The 20,324-nt window shown below is 40.3% G+C and overlaps 1 protein-coding gene across 6 annotated transcripts in view; it reads left to right on the top strand.

Moving 5' to 3' along the window:
* UMAD1 (UBAP1-MVB12-associated (UMA) domain containing 1) overlaps positions 1-19,753 on the top strand; it is a 50,480-nt gene extending 30,727 nt beyond the window's left edge. For all 6 annotated transcript variants that reach the window (XM_035128929.2, XM_035128927.2, XM_035128926.2 and 3 more), the window contains one exon: positions 7,005-19,753. In XM_035128929.2, the coding sequence (XP_034984820.1) occupies positions 7,005-7,250 (246 nt within the window). In that variant the 3' untranslated portion in view covers positions 7,251-19,753. The remainder of the gene's footprint in view (positions 1-7,004) is intronic.
* Positions 19,754-20,324: the final 571 nt, after the last annotated feature.

Below are 20,324 nucleotides of genomic sequence, written 5' to 3'. Positions count from 1 at the left end.
GATGGCCAGATGTGCTTTTCTTCAACAGATGCCAAATGTATTGGTGCTTCCTGTTTGTTATATATAAAAAAGCATCCAAATATTGTTTTGTGAAGCTGATCACAAATTCACATATTTGCTCTCCAACCTTATTTTTCATTGCACTAAAAAATTTACACTTTAGTGTAAAGTGCACCTGTAAATTTTGCATTATCTTCTACTTGTAGAAAGAGCTCAGCCCATTACAAATCCTGCTGAACTCCCTCTGTGGTTTCAACAATTGCCCATGCACTTTGAAGCTAACTTCACAGTTGTACCTAAGTCCTGCAAATTTGCTTTTAAAATATTGAAAGCTGAGATTCTGAAGATGTTGGATTCTGTGATCAGTACCAGACTTTGGTGTGTCTGTGTTGTGGCACGGCGCAGAAGAATTACATACATGCATGTATATGTCCTGCATACTAAGCTCTTCAGAAAGATGCACTTCAGGCTAGTCAAGGCGAACAGAGGAGAATGGAAAGCCTTCTGCATCTTTGAACTGGATGATTGGCTCATGAGGTCAAGCAGAGCTGAAAGGAATCTTGGCAACAGCTGTATGTAGTACAGCAATGTTAAAAGATCCAGAGAGTGCAGAAAAAGTTGCTATCATTTATAATCAATCCCTGATGCTTGCTCTTTTGCCCTTTCTCGTAATAATTAAGCTGATGCAAAGGAATTATTGAGCATGCACTCTTCCTCCAGCACTTTGTATTTCTATCATCACAATGTCTTTCCATTTTTGCAACAGCCCTTGCAAATATTTGGTACGTAACAGGATGATAGCTTCAGCTTCAGTTTGATTTTTCCAGTTCCTAAATAGGAGCAGAAGTCATGCCAAAGCTGAATGAGCTGTTCTTTGCCACAATTCAGAGACTCCTGTTCACAAATTGCTACTGAAGAGGATCCTATTTATATAAAAATGCAGGAAGTCTCTACCTGAACCCTATAAAAGAGATTAGAAGGGCAATTCAGAGTTGTACAATAGAAGTAGATGAGTTCTGATATATGCTTTTGTCGAGATAACTTTGAGAGAGGTTTCATGGCCCCCAAAGTATGTTGTTTAGCGTCATGTTCCTATAAGCTTCATTTTGCAAACCCTGTTAAGACATTTGTGCAAAATTTAAAACTTAGGAACAGCCAAAAACCAGCACCTTTTCATAGTAGTGGCTTCTCGCCTCAGCTGTTTAATGAGTTTTTCTGAAGAATACTCATGCATTTAGCCCCAAATTTCTCAGGCAATTTAGTATTTGCAGCCTTTGTGTCTGATTTGAGAAAATAAAGGAAAACTACTACAGGCCAATGCAGAATTTCTCCCTCAGCCTGGCATTGATGTCCCTCTATACTCTATAGGAACACCTTGTACATCCCCACAGGATGCTGACTGTACTTCATAATTCCCAAAAGAACAGCCATTCTCATGATTCATCTCAATACAAATTAAATCTTCTCAAGGACATCCACATTTTATTTTTAACTCTTCCTTCTCTTCTTTCAAAAAGGAACAGCTATAAAAATTGTTCCTCCTTGTTAGTCAGTAAGGTGCAGGTCTGTGGTAGAATATGAGGTAAAGTGGTCATCTTTATCCACCCAGAAGTAGGACAAGCCTATCAATGACTGCAAGTGGTTCAGTGGCTACCTCTGGGTTCAACAATAGGATAAGGCTATTGTAGGCTTCCAAGGACAATCTGGTTGGCTGCCGTGGAAACAAGATGCTATACTTAACCCAAGTAGATCCATGCATGCTGCTAACCTTGTTCACATTAACCTCATACATTCACTGGATGTGTGGGGAGGTGTGGGAGCAAGATCATTCTAGCAAGCTCTGAAATCTCTCTGTGATTTCAGCTGAAGATGTGTGTGTGACTTTGTTTGTGCATAATGGTACACCAAACTATGGCTTGCCATGATTGAGCAAGCGTGCCAGAGCTGATTTGGCTTCCTCTCCTGGTTTGCTTGGATAGAAAGAAACCATAAGCATTCGTTTGCATGTGGCACTAAATCAGTGCTCTGGTTCATTGACTGTCAGGAAACAAGGGAGGTACCAACATGCTTGCTCATTGTAAGCCATCATGCAGCTTATTGTGACATGTGAACCAGACCAGGGGATGTTAGATGATCAGAGATTTGTACTGGGGACTATTGAGCCAGGGCCAGGATTGTGTGTGTTCAGGCACAGTGCATTATTATCCCCCATGATTGACTGACATTAGGAGACTTCCAGATTGGCTAGGGAGAGATACTCCTTCTGTCAGCAAAGTTATATTTCCTAGCTGCTGATCAAGGTCTGCCTTCAGCTCTTGAAACTGATTGCAGGAATCATGAGTTTGGGGAACATTCATGGCAGTCTAGTTCAGAGTACAGTCACCCCACTGCACCAGCCCTGCTGGACTATATTGGTTGTGTGTGTGTGTGTGTGTGAACAAATTCCTATGCCCCACAAATAACCCAGAGATGCATTTTAAATAAAAGCATACATTCTACTCATGTAAAAACATGCTGATTCCTGGACCGTCCATGAGCCGAATTTAGAAGGCGATTGGGCCGGATCCGGGCCTTAGTTTGCCTACCCATGATCTAAACCCTCTGCTGTAGCTGCTTTGTTCTGCTGACTGCCCTTTCCGAATATAATTTGCTACAACTCAGAAATAATGGAGTCTCGGCTGATGTGTCCTGCGTTATTAACATTTGCCACTGAAGTTCTGTCTGCAAGCACAAACTTTCCATTGTAGGATATTGTACTATTGCTCATCTCTTTGAATTGTGAACATACAGCATTTAGATAATGGGTGCTGAGAGAACATTGCTGAACAAGAAAAGCACCTGTTTTTGTAAATAAATGTTTACCATCAGCTGTCATTGCGGCCTATGGTCCCTGAATTTCTAATGTAAAATGTTAAAGACACTCTTCAAAATTATTTGAATTGACAGCCCACTTTACTGTGGACTGTCATGATGGTATACCTGACAGCATTTTGTGTAGCCAACTGCTGAAGAATATGTTTTGAATGCCCCACACTTCGCAATGGGACAAGCTGAGTAAAGGTGAATGTTAAGCAGAATCAGCATGTAGAATATCAAATCCTCCAAACTGCTGCTGTAAATTATGTGCTGGAAAGAGGCAAGCATGGAAGCATAAGCCATTTTTATAACCTTCACTTTGTGCAGCACAAGTTTGTTGTAATATGCGTGTTGGAACCAGCTTGGCAAGTTAACAGGATTGATAAGGTGCTGTCCCATGCTTCCATACTTAGTACTGTTAGAGTTGGCATAACATCTTGGGATTGACATATACCGCCCTTGCTCTTGTCACCAATGTTGTTTGTCCAAAGCTAGGCATGGAAAAGCTTAGTTAATTGCTATGGTTGAGAAGTAAAGGTTAACCTAACCTGATAAGATCTTATATACAAAACAGTACCTTTTTAGTCAGCTTAGTACTGATGTGTAAGCGCCACATTTTGTTTAAAAAGAAATCTGGTTGTAAACTATCCAGTTATAACTCATTTTGTGCATGGTTTTTTTTAATGTCTGTAATTCAGTAGCCCTGTGGCAAACTTCATTGGCCAGGATTTGGAAGCCTGCTCCAAGTGCTTTGCTGTTCTTGTTTCTTTTTTTTTAACCATTGGTAGAGTTCATTGTAGATTGCAGTTTACTTGGATCTTTATGGAGTATTTGGAGGAGTAGGGTTTTCAGCAGGACTTTTTTCCAGCTAGAACTCACCGGAACTGAGTTCTGGCACCTCCCAGGTGGGCGCCATTGCCATTATAAGAGAACAAAGGAGGCGTTCATGGTGAGTTCTGGAACCTCTTTTTCTAGAAAGATAGCACTAGCTTTCTGACAGCTGCAATGGGTGCAGAACTCTCCAGAAAGGCCCAAGATTCCTGGATATCTCTAGGATGGGGATGGGGAACCTCAGGCTGGGAGCAAAATGTGGCTTCCTGGACACTCATATCAGGCCCTTGGGACTTTTCCTGCTTGACAACCCTCTTTGAATAGTTTTGCCTGGCTGGCATGTGTGCTTGAACTGTCATAATGTCTTTTGCTTACCTGGATGGCAGAGGGAGGGGTGTGTGCGCTTGCGCCAGAAACCTCTGGCTTTTTCGTGCAAAAATACAAATGACATTAATTGCTCCACCCATTTTTGCCTTTGGCCCAACCCAACGCCAGCATGGAGTCCCCTAAGGTTATCCACACCTTTTTTTCAGACTTGTTAACTTCTTTGAGAGTTAAGTACACGAAACAGTGTACTAGATAGTAGTCTAAATGATACATGCATCCAGTTTTGTCCCTTTATTCACAGAAGGCTCCCTGATCTGGCAGAGACTTCCCTGAGGGGAAAGAGGGGAAAGAATTTTTGCTTGTTCCCCTCTTCCTTCTGTAGTCCCCTCTTGTTTCCACCACGCCACAGTCTGCTACTGACAGGTGGGGTGGGGAGGGCTTCAGGAAAGAGGGAGAACTTGTGGAAATCACACACCCCTTTCTACTCACAGAAACATCTGCTGGTTCAAAGAGCCTTCTATCTTTGGAGGAACATGATTGGATACAACCCATGGTTTTAAATCTCATTGGGGCAGTTAATTCAGCTTCTTTGTCCTACATAAGAATCCACACGTTTACTATGTAATATGCATTAAAAATAATCTTTTTAATGAAATTGTATACCTAAAATCCTTTAACCATTTATATGGAACTTCCTATACAAAATTTGATTTAGAATATATTTGGTTGTGCATTCATAACTGTTCAAATTTGAATAGAATAATGTAATCTGAAGAGTGATAAACTTAAAGGATCAAATAAAAGTAGCATTAGCTTCACAAAGTCTCCATATCTCTTTTTTATTTGTTTATTTGTTGTTTATTTATCATTTGAAGCTGTGTTAAATTTTCAACTACAGAACTTCTGAAATTTGTATTGCTCATCTCTTCAGAGCCATTTTTCTGCTTTATGGTTTTATTTCAAGGCATGGCTTCTGCAGGTTACTCTCATGGGGAAAACATAGCATAATATGGGAAGAAGATATACCGTATTTGGTGATCTTCTTTTGATTGCACATGACAGCTCATGTGCTTATTAAGAGATGCGAGAAAGCAATATGCTTCTTCCTAGAATGTGCAAGGTTTGCACAGACTGAAGCGGAAACAGTTAATTAGAGCCAAATGATGTTTGAAAACCAAGGAAGCAAGTCAGTGGGTTTTGTGACCCCCCCCCTTTCCAGTGATCTTTGCTTCTTGATGGATTATAAAGCAAACTCTTGCAAGGGAAAAAAGAAGTTCACACAACTGGGTTGCTGCTGTTGCCTTACCATTTCCTCATATTGCAGCAATGAAGTTGAGAGAACGAAGAGGGATTTGTTACTAAAAAGGAGAGAGGCACTTTTCCTTTAAGAGGATGATTTAAAAAGATGTCAGAAAAGGACCAAATTCAAAAACAAAACAGAAGGAAATTGAGGTATGGAAGAATGGATTGAGAAGATGCACATAGAAGCAGGTGTTTTCACCTTCTTAAGCTTAGCTTGCATTTTCTTCTGCTTGTGTGTTTGAGATGTAGGAGCACAGAGCCTTAACTTGGTAACAGTAGAATTTTCTGATACGTTCATTTCCTGCTTTTTTTTTTTTAAGTTGTGTTTCTCAAACGCCATGGCTTTCAGAGATATTAGCTGCGGTTCTTGCATACATGGCCCACAAGACTGAAATGTTAATCCTTGTTTAGCCAAATGAACTAGGTGTGGAACCCAACATCAGAAGAGGGGAAGCAGGGTGCCTGTAAAAGCAAGATGGAATGAAACAATACATTGCAAATTGTCATAATTAGGGTGTTCAGCCATTTAAAAACAAGAGCTTAACCTGTCTTTTGTCTGCTAAAGATTCAGAACAGTGTTTTTGTAAATCATTCATTACTGCTTGCAGCGCTGCTGTATAAAAGAATAACTTCTATTGTTGTCAGCATGGCATTTGTTCCAAATCCATTTCATTCCACTTGTAAGGAAGAGGAATGAATGGGACAGGACAACGTATGAAGTTACCTTCCTTTCTCCAGCTTTTTTCCAAATGAGTGCAGTTGACTTTAAACATATTTTCCCTCACATGCTATATTAATATGGGTCTTTATTTGAAGTCCTGCATTTGTGCAACAATTAAGCTGCAAGCAGGTGTTCCCTGGGGTGTAGTTTTAGCAAACAAAACAAGACTCTAGGGATTTTAATTCTCTTTTATGCCGTTAAACAAGGACATCATGCCTGACAGCATGTTTTCTCTTACAGGGGAAAGTAGACCGGTGCTCTGATCCAGCATGCACAGTTGCTCTTATTGTTCGGGGAAAACTACTAACAACAGAGGCCTTGTGACCTTTCCTCCTTCAGGCCACTTCCCCCTGCTTATTAATCACAATAGCAATAAATGCACTGTCTGGGGAAAGCATCAGATTATCCAGCTGCAAAATGTTATTGTTTTTTGCTCTTGAAGAACGCAGTATTCCATGTGACCAGAGGACAATCTTGCGTGTAGGCAACGTACACCAAAGAGAAACAAACATACACATTTATAGTCTAGTAAGCTGCTTGTGTGGAAAGGCCCCTGTAATCTGATTTAAGAGTTGCTGATACAGGATTGAGTCATGTAAATGAATACTGGAACCTCTAGAATAACTCTTGTCTCTTTAGATCACTATCTGGTTAAAGTAATGGCTTTGTGCAGTTCCGTTTTTAAAGAGAGATTCTCATTTAACAGCAGTGCTGAAGTAGACACTGTGTTACCATCCTCGCACACAAATGTTCCCTGTCTCCCAGAGCACGAAATTCACAGGAGGCACTTCGTTTGTCACCTGCGATTACTGCTTCAGCTTCGCTTGGGGCCACATCATGGCATGAATTGACTGTTTCAATTTTATTCAAGCCAGTTCACAACGACGGCGCGCAGGAAGGCCACTGTGAACAAGTGCATCGTTCATAATATCTATTTTCTCTCTTTCTCTCTCTTCTGTTTCCTTAGACAAATTCAGAGAATCAACCAAAGTTGACTGATGTGGGGACAGAGAAAAATCAGAACATGGAAAGCCAATCTTCTATGTTGGAACTTCTCAGTGATGTACCTTTCACGCTAGCGCCACATGTCCTGGCAGCGCAAGACGCATGCAACGACTTCCCCAGACCATTGTTCTCTTATGATGTCAATGACAACCTAACAAGATTTTGGTACGATTTCACACTTGAAAATTCTGTGCTGTGCGAATCGTAGTTGTTGAATCACTCAATTTAAGCATGTACCTTGATCACTTGATGTAAAATACAGAGGCGTCATGTGCTACGTAACTCAACTACTTTGTGACACAATCTGAGTGATTGTCTGGTTAAGCATTGACATTTTCCATCCTCTGTGATATCCCTTATAGAGTTTGAAAGTACCTGTGCCAAACCTGGCAATTCCGTTACAATCTACAACTTGAACTCCTCCAGCAGAGTTTTCTTATAATTCCAGATAAGCTACCCAGGTGTTGACATTAGTTCAGGGTTTGCCTTTTCAAAGGGAGACACTGCATATTACAAGAGCACTTTGATTTAATAAACGGGTAAGAAGTACATGATAGTGAATAAACTGGCTCCTTTTGGGAGAACAGTATTTAAGTTCTCTAACGTTAGGCACAACTTTGTAGAAATGTTGAACAGTGCCAGATTCTATTTTGCCCCTTTTATGAAATAACAGAATTGTCTGCATCCACAGCTCAGAATGGGCCGCTGGTGTAGTTTTTGGGGTTTTCATACTATATTTCCTTGGGACTCAGCAGTTTTTCATTTGCTGTTTGTTTTCATCAGCACATATGTTTCTGGTTTATATCTTGATCAGCTTTTCCATTGCAAACCTCTGTACCCACTAGAGAGTGAAATCTAGGTATGTGTTTATGCACACACACATGCACACACACACACACACACACAAGTTTACCACTGATCCTATAATTTATATGGGTCAAATGTAAAATTGATGGGTTGAAGTATTGGAAAAGATCAAATAGTTACATGTTTAACTTAATGAGGTATTCTCTGTGCTCACTATTGTGTGCAAGGTTCATTTGTTTTCTTTTTACCAGGGATTGAGTGGAAGAGGATACATTTGTCCTGTGCCAAAAGCAAGTATTTCAGAAGGAATGTGCAACATGGTTATTTAAAAACATGATACACATTTTTAAAATTAATATTCTGTGACTGCCTTCCCCAACCTAGTACCACCCAGGTGGTTTTGACTATGATTCCTATCAGCCCTGACTTTCAGCCATGCTGTCTGGAGCTTATCAGGCTGGGGAAAGCTCCTCTGTGGGTTGAATCTTCTAGATTACATTAGAGACACTTAACTCCCATCAAAATCACTGGGATGCTAGTCATGCCTTAGGTTCTATTGATTTTAGGGGAACGTATTCTGGATCCACTGCTTTGCTTTTGTGTTTCACTAACAAATGTTGAATGTTTCCTTAGTGTCTATGTGCTTTTTTCCTGAGAAAACTATGTTATAAAGTTTGACAGGTCTAGGTGTGCCGTATATTTGTATGTGTGCAATAAAAGCTAATTAAATGTGATATTCCTTTTGAAACTGGAAAATAGTGTCCTTGCATGTTCAGTTCTGTAGCCGTGTTTAGTCAGATGTCACAGAAGGGACCCGACATTGTTTTTAATGAATTAGAGATTTATTTAATGGTAAATGAGAGATGACTTTCTATTAATTAACTTGAGTGATAGCTTGGAAAATCTAATTTGCACTAAATTCTGTATGATGTTGCATGCATATCAGCAGAAGTACTAGATTGTGATCATATTCTAGGATATGAATAATTATTTCTAGAGGAAGGAATAAACAGTTTAAATGAGGCTGTTAGAATTTATGTCTCTTGCGAATTTGATGGCAAGAGGGTCTCAATCCCTGATCATCTAGGTTGTATGTTGTACTGTTCGATTTTGTTCTTTATTTGACATTAGCCATTATATTTTGACTAGTCCAAAAGCAATATTGCCACTACTGTTGTCCCGTTTTACTCTGTTAAAAACTACTTTGCAGTATAATCTAAAATATATTTAAAATCAGATGTAACGTACAGTACAAAACATAAGCTAATATTTCAAAATGTTTCGCATTAAATAAAAGGCAGGCAGCAGGACATACTTTTATATTTGGCATTTCTTTTTTATTGTATGATTATTTTATGATTTCTGTAATAATTTACATCAAAATAAGTTTCACAGTATATATTTTTATCGGGGCTTCTATAGAAACAATGAAAGTCAATATTTTGATTGTCATTTTTTATTGTGTTGCTTGTTGTGAGCTACACTGGAGTGTATTTCTTCGTTGGGGCAGGTGTTAATAAAATGAAATAAATCTATACTATTAAACTGTCCTTGCAGCAGATCTTTATTGGGTTAATGAGTCCCAATTATTAAGAATTAAGTACTGAGTGTTGTACATATTGGAGGTGTTCTGTAGCAGAGTGACAAGTGGGAGGGGCTTTTGGGCAGTTATTCAGCAACTGACAATTCCTCTGCTATGTAAATCATTTCTACATTTACATTTGTTTAGAGGAGCCTGTGAGATTGGTAAATCTCAGCTAAATGACAGTTTGGTGAGTACACTCGTACCTTGGTTGTCAAATGCCTTGGTACCCGTACGTTTCGGTTCCCGCACGATTGAAACCTGATTTCTGGTTTTTGAACGGTTTTTTGGGTGCCGAGCGTTCAATGGGACTTCTGCTATTGTTTCACATTTCGGAAGTCGAACAGACTTCTGGAACGTATTCTGTTCGAACCAAGGTACAACTGTCTTTTATTTGATTTTTGCAATAGGTGATACCCTTGCTCTGACGTAAACATTACAAATCACTTATTTCCCTTGAAAAAGAATCTTCGTACAGATTTTTGGAAAGGATTTTAAAACATAATCCTAACACAAGAAATAAGCTATTTATAGCTCAAGATAAACCCATGAAATGGTCAATTATGATTTTCCAAACAAACCACAATCTGCAGAAAGGATTGTTTATAGCTTAGTGATAATGGTTTGTTTCAACAAAACAAACCATGGTGCCTAGTTTGGGCACAGCACTAAACCAAGGATCTCAGTTTGCATTGTCTGCATGTTAACAGAGAGGAACAAAGCAAGCATGATAGGCATATTAACTATGGTTTACCTTGATGTGCAAATAAGGATATATCTATTTGATAGACTACAGAGTGTTTGATGGTCAGTCTGTTGGCAACACAGAAGCCAATGGAATCTTATAAGTGAAGGAGATGGAAATCAGTCTGAATGTTTACATGAGAAATGGAACATGGAGCATGCAGTTTCAAGCTACATCATTCTCTTGTGTGGCTTCCACTGATTTCAGTTGAGCTTTCTTAGGAGATTTCTTAGTGTAGTGTGTGTTTAAATTAGTGACTACAGAAAAGGTAAAGGGACCATATAATTCAGGTATAAAGTACTCTATGAATAACTGCAAAGAAAGCATCTAAGAAAGCTTCAAAGAACCATAATAAAGAGCAGGAAACATCCATGAAGGTAAAATGTGTATCTCAGAAAACATTCTTTGGCAATATCTCATGTCTGATCATTCTTTTATGTGTTTATCTGCATGCATCTGAGGGCTAAAACTGGTTTTGTCCCTAGGGATCTGTCACTGTGAGTAGAAGGGTTTAGGGGAGGAAGTATGGGATGGCAATGGAGAGAAATGTTCAATCACAAGTTGGCAAAAATGGAAATAATTACATTTACCAGGCTATAAATGAGTCTTCAAAAGGCTCTGCGTCTTGAAAGAACTGGTAAAATCCTTGACAGGTCTGCACTTGATTAAAAATTATGGGGATGCTTAACACGTCTTTGTTCTTAGGACCAAATACTCAAGGTAGAGAATATATCGTGATCTTGACGCAGTTGGAAAGAGTTTCATTTCACCTGAGATCTGAAAATTCCTGTATAAAACACATGTGTGTTCAAATTCTTTGTACTCTTCCATGCAGTGCTTTTATTGTGAATTAAAAGATGGTTCAAATCTTTCCTTGAGTGTATCTGACTTTTCGGTGGAACTTTTCAAAATAATCACTAAACTTCAGAAATGGGTAGACACAATACAGATTGTAGCAAGGTCATTTTTTCCAAGGGCTTGGAAGCCCAACCTCTTGAGATCCTAGATCAAGAGATTCCGGGAACTGGGAGCTTCTGGCACTAAACTTCCACTGAACTATGGCTCACCCCAAGGTCATGTGCAAAGCATGATTTTATATGCATGCAGTTGTTTTGACCCATTTTCTGTTAAAACCTAAAACATTTTATAAAAGTAAAGTCTATAAAAAGTATTTTTAAAAAAGGGTATGTGATGACATAATAACCTTTTCTTTTGTGGAAGGGGGTCTTTTGGATTATCTCACCTCTGTTACTGTTTGTTTCCAACACAATATGGTTGTAACCCAATACCCAGCTCTTGTTACCAGTGAGGCTGGGTTAAATTACACTTCATCCTACAGAAACGGAGCCTATAGCTATGACAGCAAACAAACTGGCTGCCCTGAGAGTAGAATTGGTTTGGCAACATGCATAAGCATGCACAGGCATAAAAGACTAGTTATACCAATGTCACTGCCACTCTGATGGCCTAATGTCATAGAACAAGGGTGAGGAACCTCAAGCCTGGAAGCCAAATCCAGACTTCTCTATCTGGTCCATAGGACTCTCGCCAAGCCATGCACTCTTTGGCCTTGCTCTGTGTCCTCCTTGAGTGCGGTTGCCTGACACCTGAACAATGATAATGCCTCTTTCTTACCTACACTGAGAGCTGTGGGTGTATAGAAACCTCTGGTCTTTGCTTAGCTAAAATGTAGCTCCTTTCTGTTGCTGCACCTGCCTCTGGCTACACCTTTTGCTTGTGGTCACAGCCACTACTGGCAGAAGGCCTCTGGAAGGTTGTCCTTGAGGAAATGCAGCCCTCTGGCTGAAAAGGGTTTCCCATCCCTGTCACAGAGTGTTACTTGAGTGAGTTGGCCTCTCTAGGTTCCACCATTAACGCTCTTCAATTCCACTCAGTATTGCCTCCTAGAGCAGTTGGGTGCAAATGTGGCTGCTATGGTGGTGGCGATTATTACCCACAACTGTAATTGAGCCATGCCAAGACACGTTCCGATGCAGATACGCTATCCTAGGTTAGCGTGATAGAGTATATAGCAACAGAATTGTGTTTGCATAAGTGCTGCAGTGCTTTGTCTCCATTCTGTAAACAGTGTTAACTGGGTATCTTGGAACTGTAATGAAAACCACTTGAAGGTGCCCAGGAGTATAAGAGCAATTTCTGTGTTGAGCCAGTACTGACTGAAGTGTCTGGAAGCAGACTTGTAAGAGAGCTCTTATATGTTTCTAGATGACTATAGGAAACTCCCAGAAGAATGGGAAAATTCTAGTTTCTGACCAGTTCATACATAGCAAACCATGAGTGAATCAGAAGTTGTCCCCCCAAAAAATACACACCAGGGCTTGTTTCTCCAAAGCTCATGCCTTTGAAACTTGGTGAGCCTATGGGGTGAGGTCGTTTGGATCTAAAGCTACCTGTAGTGATCTTGCCATGTCCATTTGGTATTAAAAAGGCCCTGGCCACCAAACTCTCATAGTCATATTGTGACAATTCACTTCATGCTGCTGGGCCAGGAGTTGTACCGCCTGTTTTATCTGCTTATTTGCCAGCAATGCTTCTCATAGGATTGCTCTGCTGTTCCATAAAACTAAAGAAATGATTAATGATTCTCTGAAAACCGAGAAAGCAAGCTGTTCAAAACATTTTGCAGGCTTTTCAACCAAGCCATTGGGTCATCTCCTTGGATAGATTTGGAGACTTTCCGGCTTCCCTACTCTAGAGATAAAACAGTTTTTGACAGCCCTGCATTCCAGGCCTATTATGACTTGAATGAATTAAGAACAATAGATTTCAGTTGTAACTCACTTCCAAGTATTTATGCTTAGATGTGCAGCCTCGGGCTGCAACATTCCCCCTACAAGTTAACTTTCTCATTATTACTAAAAACAAATAAAATTCCATAACACTTTGTTGTAGATGTATCTAGCAAATGAATGCTGTGACTAATTGGCATGGTTCAGCCATAACAGGAAACTAGTTCCCATTCTGAGAACAAGCCTTGGGATTCTGTGCTTCCTTCTCTTGTGCGTCAGAGAAGATTAGGCACTGCCACTTTAAAGAAGTCATAGCTCCCTGTAATGTGCAAATAACTGTGGTTTGTTTAAACCAAAAATTGGGACTGTGACCCTCCAGTTGTTGGACTTGTTGTTGTTTATTCGTTTAGTCGTGCCCGACTCTTCGTGACCCCATGGACCATAGCATGCCAGGCTATTGTTGGACTACAACTCCCATAATTCTTGACCATTGTCCGGGAATCCCACATTGGGAGGGCATGGTGTTGTTGATAGGGTGTAGAGGGCATGGGTAGGCAAACTAAGGCCCGGGGGCTGGATCCAGCCCAATTGCCTTTTAAATCCGGCTCGCAGACGGTCCGGGAATCAGTGTGTTTTTACATGAGTAGAATGTGTGTTTTTATTTAAAATGCATCTCTGGGTAATTGGTGGGGCATAGGAATTCATTCATTTTCCCCCTTTCAAAATATAGTCCACCCCCCCACACACAAGGTCTGAGGGACAGTGGACCGGCCCCTGCTGAAAAAGTTTGCTGACCCCTGGTGTGTAGGGGGTTGGACCAGTACCTCAGAGACTAGGGTTCAAATCCCCACTCATCCATGAAGCTCACTTGGGCCCATCACTACCCAGCATGAGGATACAACATGGAGGAGGAGTGGTGGGTTAGAAATGTAATATAATCATGAAATACGGTTGTCCCCAATCTCTTGAACACAAAAGAGTAGAGAGTGAGAGAATCTGAGGCTCATTGCAGCTTTCTCATGTAGCAGGAAACCACAGTTTTCCATCCGGTTTCAATGTCTCCCATTACTTCTGAACTTAATGAAGCATCCTATAGTGTAATCCATATTTGCACTGTTAATTTAAGGAATTCTCTCATAGTAAGATACTGTTTGCCCTTCTAAATAATATACTGAAGCAGATGGACGGCTAGGTTTTCTATTCCCAGGATTTATGATGGCCACTTAAATGGTGGGCTTAGTTTTAAAGAAAAGAAAGATTACGCATAGCACAAAAGAAAATGGCTGTGAAGGTTTCAGTCAGGTGAAGATTTAATTTCAATAAGAGCTAAAAGGCCTGGTATTCACAGCTTATTACAGCATCTGGAGATGTGGGCGGTAGCTAAGAGAGACAGGCTCAGATATCATCCTAGATGTAGGCAGCAGCTGCAGTACAGATGAAAAAGAGGACTTGGTTCAGCCACCAATTCTGTTTAGTTTTATTTGTTGCAGAGATAAAATAAATGCTTGAGATCAAAGATCCCATTTAGAAGCCTGTCTTCCTAAGTCACTCACCACATACACACAACTCATAGGACATTAAAAAGCTATTTACATGCAAACAGCAAAAACATGTGGGAAAAAAATCTCACCAGGGAACATTTGTGGATTTCTTTAATAATAGTTTTCCTGTAAAGTATTCCATGCATTTGAACTTTAAAAAGATGCCAGAAGGGTGTAACATCAAATCTGTCTTTGCTGAAAGCTCTGTCCTTTCCTCCCTAGTTGTCCCCCAACCAGATTCAAGAAATACCAGTAAATAAACGGAAGGACGGAGAAGTTAAAAGTAGGATGAGCAAGAGTGTGAGGGAATTCTACTTTTAAGAAGTGTGCAGCTCAAAGAAGGCAGGGTTTTTTCCCTTACAATTGCCCCACACCAAATCATAGCAATTTGGCCGCCTGCTTCATACAGGAAGTCGTTTATTGTAATGATAGTCTGGTGCAGCAACGATAATTCCTCTTTCCCAAAGATCTGTGAGATGGATTTGACATTATCCGTTCATTCCTTCCATCCATCCTACTACTTGTTACGGATAGTCTGTTTCTAAAGCTTCGTATGGAAGCCTTTTGTTAAACACTGCCGCAATTCTTGGCTCGGTTACCTTATATTTTTTTATCTCCTTAGTCATTTTTAGAAAATAATAAGCTCCCATTCTTTTTTGTTGTTGGTTTTTAATCTTGATTAAATTGTGTAGCTCAGTACTTTCCAACAGAGCTGTATTGCAGATATAAAATATGCCATCAGAAGAAAGAAAAATGCTGGATTTTTAATGCACCATGAATTTGCAGAAGAATTTGTGTATCTGTTGCCAAAATCTGATGTCAGATACAGCCATATAATTAGGCCTAAAATCTTGACAACTGTATTTAAACCTCCTGAAAGTTAAGACTGTCCTGCTGCTCACCAAGTTAATTTAGTATTATAATATTTAACTGGGAATAGTGCCTGACTTTGCTTTTATGCATATGATTACAAGCTTTGCAACAATGATATTAGAAAATATTTTCCCAAGCACCAGAAGATCGAACAGAAAATAAAGCAAGCAGAACGACAGTCTTGCTCAGAGGTTAAAAAGGGAATATTTAAATATATTGCAATCATCTATATTTTAATGTGAGATGAATATATTGTACTCTTGAAATCCTGTTTTTCCATTTGAAGTACAGATGCTGAATACGTTTTATACAGCACAATCAATACAACGTTATTAGAGCTGAGATTGTTCTATTAAAAAACCTCTACAAAATTAAGATGAGGCTGAATTTTAAATCCTTTTGTACCTTCACATATTTGATTAAAATATTCCATTAACTGAGCAAAGGCAGTCAGTTAATGGAATACTGTATAGTAAGAGGTGTTTTTGCTTTTTTATTATTTCCTTGGATATTCCATCTCACTATTTTCCTTTGATTAGATATGAGTTCCTACAGAACACCTTTTGACTCCACATTATTTTTACTTGCATTTCACATGTAAGGGGCATCTATTTGTGACTTGCAGCCTATGTCCTTACACGTCATGCAGTACAAAGAGACTTACTCTCTAGTAGGTATGGTGCCTGGCGTGCTCTGGTCCATGGGGTCACGAAGAGGTGGACACGACTAAACGACTAAACAACAACAACAAGGTATGGTTAGGATTGAACCCTTAACGTTACTGTAGCTTTACTGGCTGGACTTAGAAGTTCTAGAATAAACAGAACCTTGAGTTTCATTTCAGCCTGGATTCATCCCTGAGTGCTGTTCATACACTGTGACACAAATCCTGAAGTTACAAAATAACTGTAATGACGCTGAACCCCCAAGTAGCCGAGGCTGCCCTATGGTGCCCTTTACCTTTCATTATTGTATTTATGTAATTAACACATCATACAAATGAGCCACTGGCAGAATCCACCCTGTACTTTGCTTTGCACATTTTAAGAGTTGACTGGAATAAGGAGAACAGATTTGTTGTGGCATCCAGTGGCGTCTCCTCTGTTGATGGAAGGCATCCATCAATGAAATGAGGGAATGCTGCTATTGACAATTTCTCCTCCTGTGACCTCCCCCAAATCTGCTCCAAAGGACCCCCAAAAATCGGGGGCAGTTTTAGGCAGGAACGAGTGGATGTGACAGGTAGAGGGAATTGCCTCCTTTTCCACCCCACAAATGGATGTCTTACGAACTCTCTTCTGACAGCATTGGACAACACCCTCAGTGCCTAAATTTTGCTTTGGTAAGTTTATTTTGATTTGTTATACTAAATTATTGTTCTTGGGGATATCCTTGGAGCACCCTTTCCCTATGCTTCAGTGTTGGTAGTTCATTGGCAGAAGCTTCGAAAGTGGCCTTTGGCAGGGGTGGCTAGCCTGTAGTCTTCCAGATGTTGCTGAACTCCAGCTTCTGTCAGCTCCAGCTAGCATGCCCAATGGTTAGGGATGATGGGGCTTTCAATTCAGTAATATCTGGAGAGCCACAGGTTAGCCACTGCTAGTTTACAGGAGGTTCTGTGCATCTACTATTTCATTCTCATTCATCTAATTCACTCAGATCCTGTACAATGTTTTGTTCCTTTATTTCCCAAGCAAAGTCGTGATCCTTACTGTATCTTGGTCAAGAGACTGAGATGAGCTGCTCTGCTGTGACATAATTTCTGAGCTATCTCTTGGTTTGTTTTCAAAGGCAAGGGGGAAAAGAAGGTGGGAAACAGGAAAGTTGGGAATGGAGGGGGTGGGAACAGAAGAAAGGTAAGAGATGGAGGTTTGGACCAACCCAAAGTCTGCTTCCAAGACTACTGATCTAAAGCAGGTTGTTAGGCTGGGTTACATTTTGGTGCCTGTTAACCCACTAATTATTCCTGCTGGACCAAACTTGCCAGTAAAATGGCAAGGTATGAAACCAGGGGATGGAATGTTGTGTGGGATCTGTTCCCTTGGGCTTCCACTGACGGAACAGGCTTGCCTGCCCTGCCCAGATCTCCAGCAGCAACAAGAAAGGCACCATTCAAACAGGTGAGTGCTCTCACAATGCCCTTGGGAACATGTGTTCTCTGAGGTTCAGTAAAACGTTTGTGTCCGGCATTCAAAGACATCATAAAAGAATGGTAGTATTTTAGGTGTAGAATGCCCTGTGGCCTTCTTGGTATATTTAAATGATTGCTAAAGAACAGAGGGGTTTTTATTCAGCCAAAGATAGATGAATTAATGGTTAACAGCCCAACTTGAAACATTGAAAGTGGTGGAACTGTCTTTGATTATTATCACATTTTTTACAGGGGGGTATTTTATCATTATTACTACCCTGTGAGATAAGTCTAAGTCAAGGGTGGGAAATCTCCATGCTTCCTGAGACGTTGTTGGACTTCAACTCCCATCAGCCCCAGTTACCATGGGCCAGTGGTCAGAAAAGATGGGAAATGTAGTCCCTGGAGTGTACCAACTTCCCATTCCAAGGGCTAAGGCACAGGGTCTGATTGAAGCTTTGTGGCAAAATTCGAACCTGGGTCTCTCTGGTAACCACCATACCACACTCTGGGTAGATCCACACTATATATTTACAGCTCATCTGGTGCACAATTAAAGCACCCGACTTCCCCCAAAGAATCCCAGGAACTGTGGTTTCTTAAAGGCGTTGGAAATTGTACCACCGTGAGAGGGAAATTGCAGAATCCTTTCTTTTTAAATGTTTCTTGGGTGTACTTTAAATATATGGTGCAGATCTGCCCTAGCCCGCAAGGTTTATTCTGGCAGCCTTTGGAAGAAAGTCGCTTCTTGCAATACAAAACCTGCAGGTAGAATGCAAAGTGCTTTGGACAGTATTTCGAGGAACATTCTGACCTCCAGGCTCTATTTTCCAGTCTCAGCTTCTGACCTGCAGTACCTTTTCTGGGATAATAAGACTGGCCCACCTCACATGGTTGCTGTAACGATCATAGAACGAGGTATATGAAATTCTGTGGACACTTGAAATGCACTTTATAAATCCTAAGGTTGCCAAGGCCAAGGGAGAAGTGTTTTTGCTCCTCACAGCACACTGCTCCTTCTGAACTTTGATTCACAACAGAGGTTCTTGAACTGTCATCCACAGAAAGGCTGTGGAACAGTTAAGCATATCTGTACTTGGACCTCTGTTTAGTTTATTATTTTATTTTTATATCCTGACAAGAAAGATCAGTTTTGCAGAACTTGGCTCCCAAAATCACCACATCCATCGCATGAGAAAGCAAATGCTAAGGTTATTAAAATTTGAATTAGTTTCTATAGATTTTTTAATAGAAGAAGAAGAAGAAGAAGAAGAAGAAGAAGAAGAAGAAGAAGAAGAAGAAGAAGAAGAAGAAGAAGACCCCACCCCCAAACAATGTTCAAATGATCCACCAAAAAAAGACAAATTTGAGAACCACTAATGTATAGCATTTTTACCTTACCCAAGGTATTCAGAGAGCCATACTTGATTCCCTTCCCATTCCCCCCCCTTTTTGTGTTACCTAGGCAGACGTGCCCCAGTCCTTGTCTAAAACTGTAGACGTATGTGAGTTTCATAGGCAGATCAAACTGTTTCTGCGTTTTCCTTTGTCCTCTGCTGCTTGGATACCACAAGTGCTGTTTGTACAGCAATTTTAAGTGTGTCACACCTTTGTTAATGAAAGTGTGTCTGTTCTCCCTTGTTCTGCGTCAGGTGGACCAGAGCTTAGGTTCCAGCCCTCTGCAGAGAGTTTTTCTGACATCTGATTTAAAGGAATGTGTAAATTGCCTCATGTGGTTAAGTCAGTAGGTAATCTATTTTATTGTACCTAGTTAATGCCTAATTCCAAACTGTAAAGGCAAAATGTGTTTGAGGGAGAGAAATACTATAAAAGGAAATAGAACTTTAGAACCTTCTAGGCTTTAGTGTGCCAGCTAATGCATCCATCCACCTTGAGTGATTTTCCTGGCTGTTATGTGTCCTTGAACTGAAATAACACTTATTGCCTGCCTTAAAGGAGGATGGGTAGCTAGATACCATTGTCCTTTGCATGGCGGGAATGTAACCTACTGTGCACAGATAAGAGTCACAACTGTTGCTCCGCCCAGTTTTGCTTCTGGGCCCACCCACTGTTTTGCATATGTCCCCGCCCACCACTGGCTTGCAGCACCCATAAGGCAATGTGGCCATGCAGCTGAAAAACGGTATCAATACCCCCATTTTTAAAAAAATATAAATCATAGGTGCAGCAATTATAGTTTCCGGATCCAAATGTTCGTTCATTTCAAATCTCTCAAAAACACTTTAAGAACCTAAATTACAGTTCCACAGCATTATCCCTGTTCAGAGTGCTTAAATAGCAGAGTGCTCTGCTATTGTTTCAACACCAGAGAAAAGGTACACTGGATTCAGAAGACTGGGTGGCAGGATTTTACATTGTAGGACCATGGATTCTACATGTGTAGAACTGTTTCCCGTGATTAAAGTGTTTAAATTAACATTTCCAGTCAAAAATAATTTATTTTAACTGCCGTTCCCTGGAATTTCTGACTTTTAAAGTGGGCGGTATTGATTATGCATCATTGCAACAAAGAACACTGAGCTCATTGAAGTGCATCAAAAAAGGAGAATGCTTTATATAATGGTCAAGGATCTTGTTCCAAGCAAGAGACATAACTCATTTCAAGGCCAGTGTCTGCTGCTCTTTAAATACCATGACTAAGGCCAATGAACATCATGTAAATAACAGCACCACTGCAAACTGGATCAAGTATTTGCCCTATTTGACCACCATCAAGTACTTTTTTAAGATTTAAGGGTGTTTTGTTCTGTTTTTACAAAGTAGCCCTCAAAGAAGGGCATTCGAATTTTCAGCAGCTGTGTCATGACATAATATTGGCTTGCATCTTCCATTATT

Source organism: Zootoca vivipara, chromosome 12, assembly GCF_963506605.1.
Source record: "Zootoca vivipara chromosome 12, rZooViv1.1, whole genome shotgun sequence".
NCBI classification, from domain to species: Eukaryota; Metazoa; Chordata; class Lepidosauria; order Squamata; family Lacertidae; genus Zootoca; species Zootoca vivipara.
This window is presented reverse-complemented; position numbering and strand designations above follow the sequence as displayed.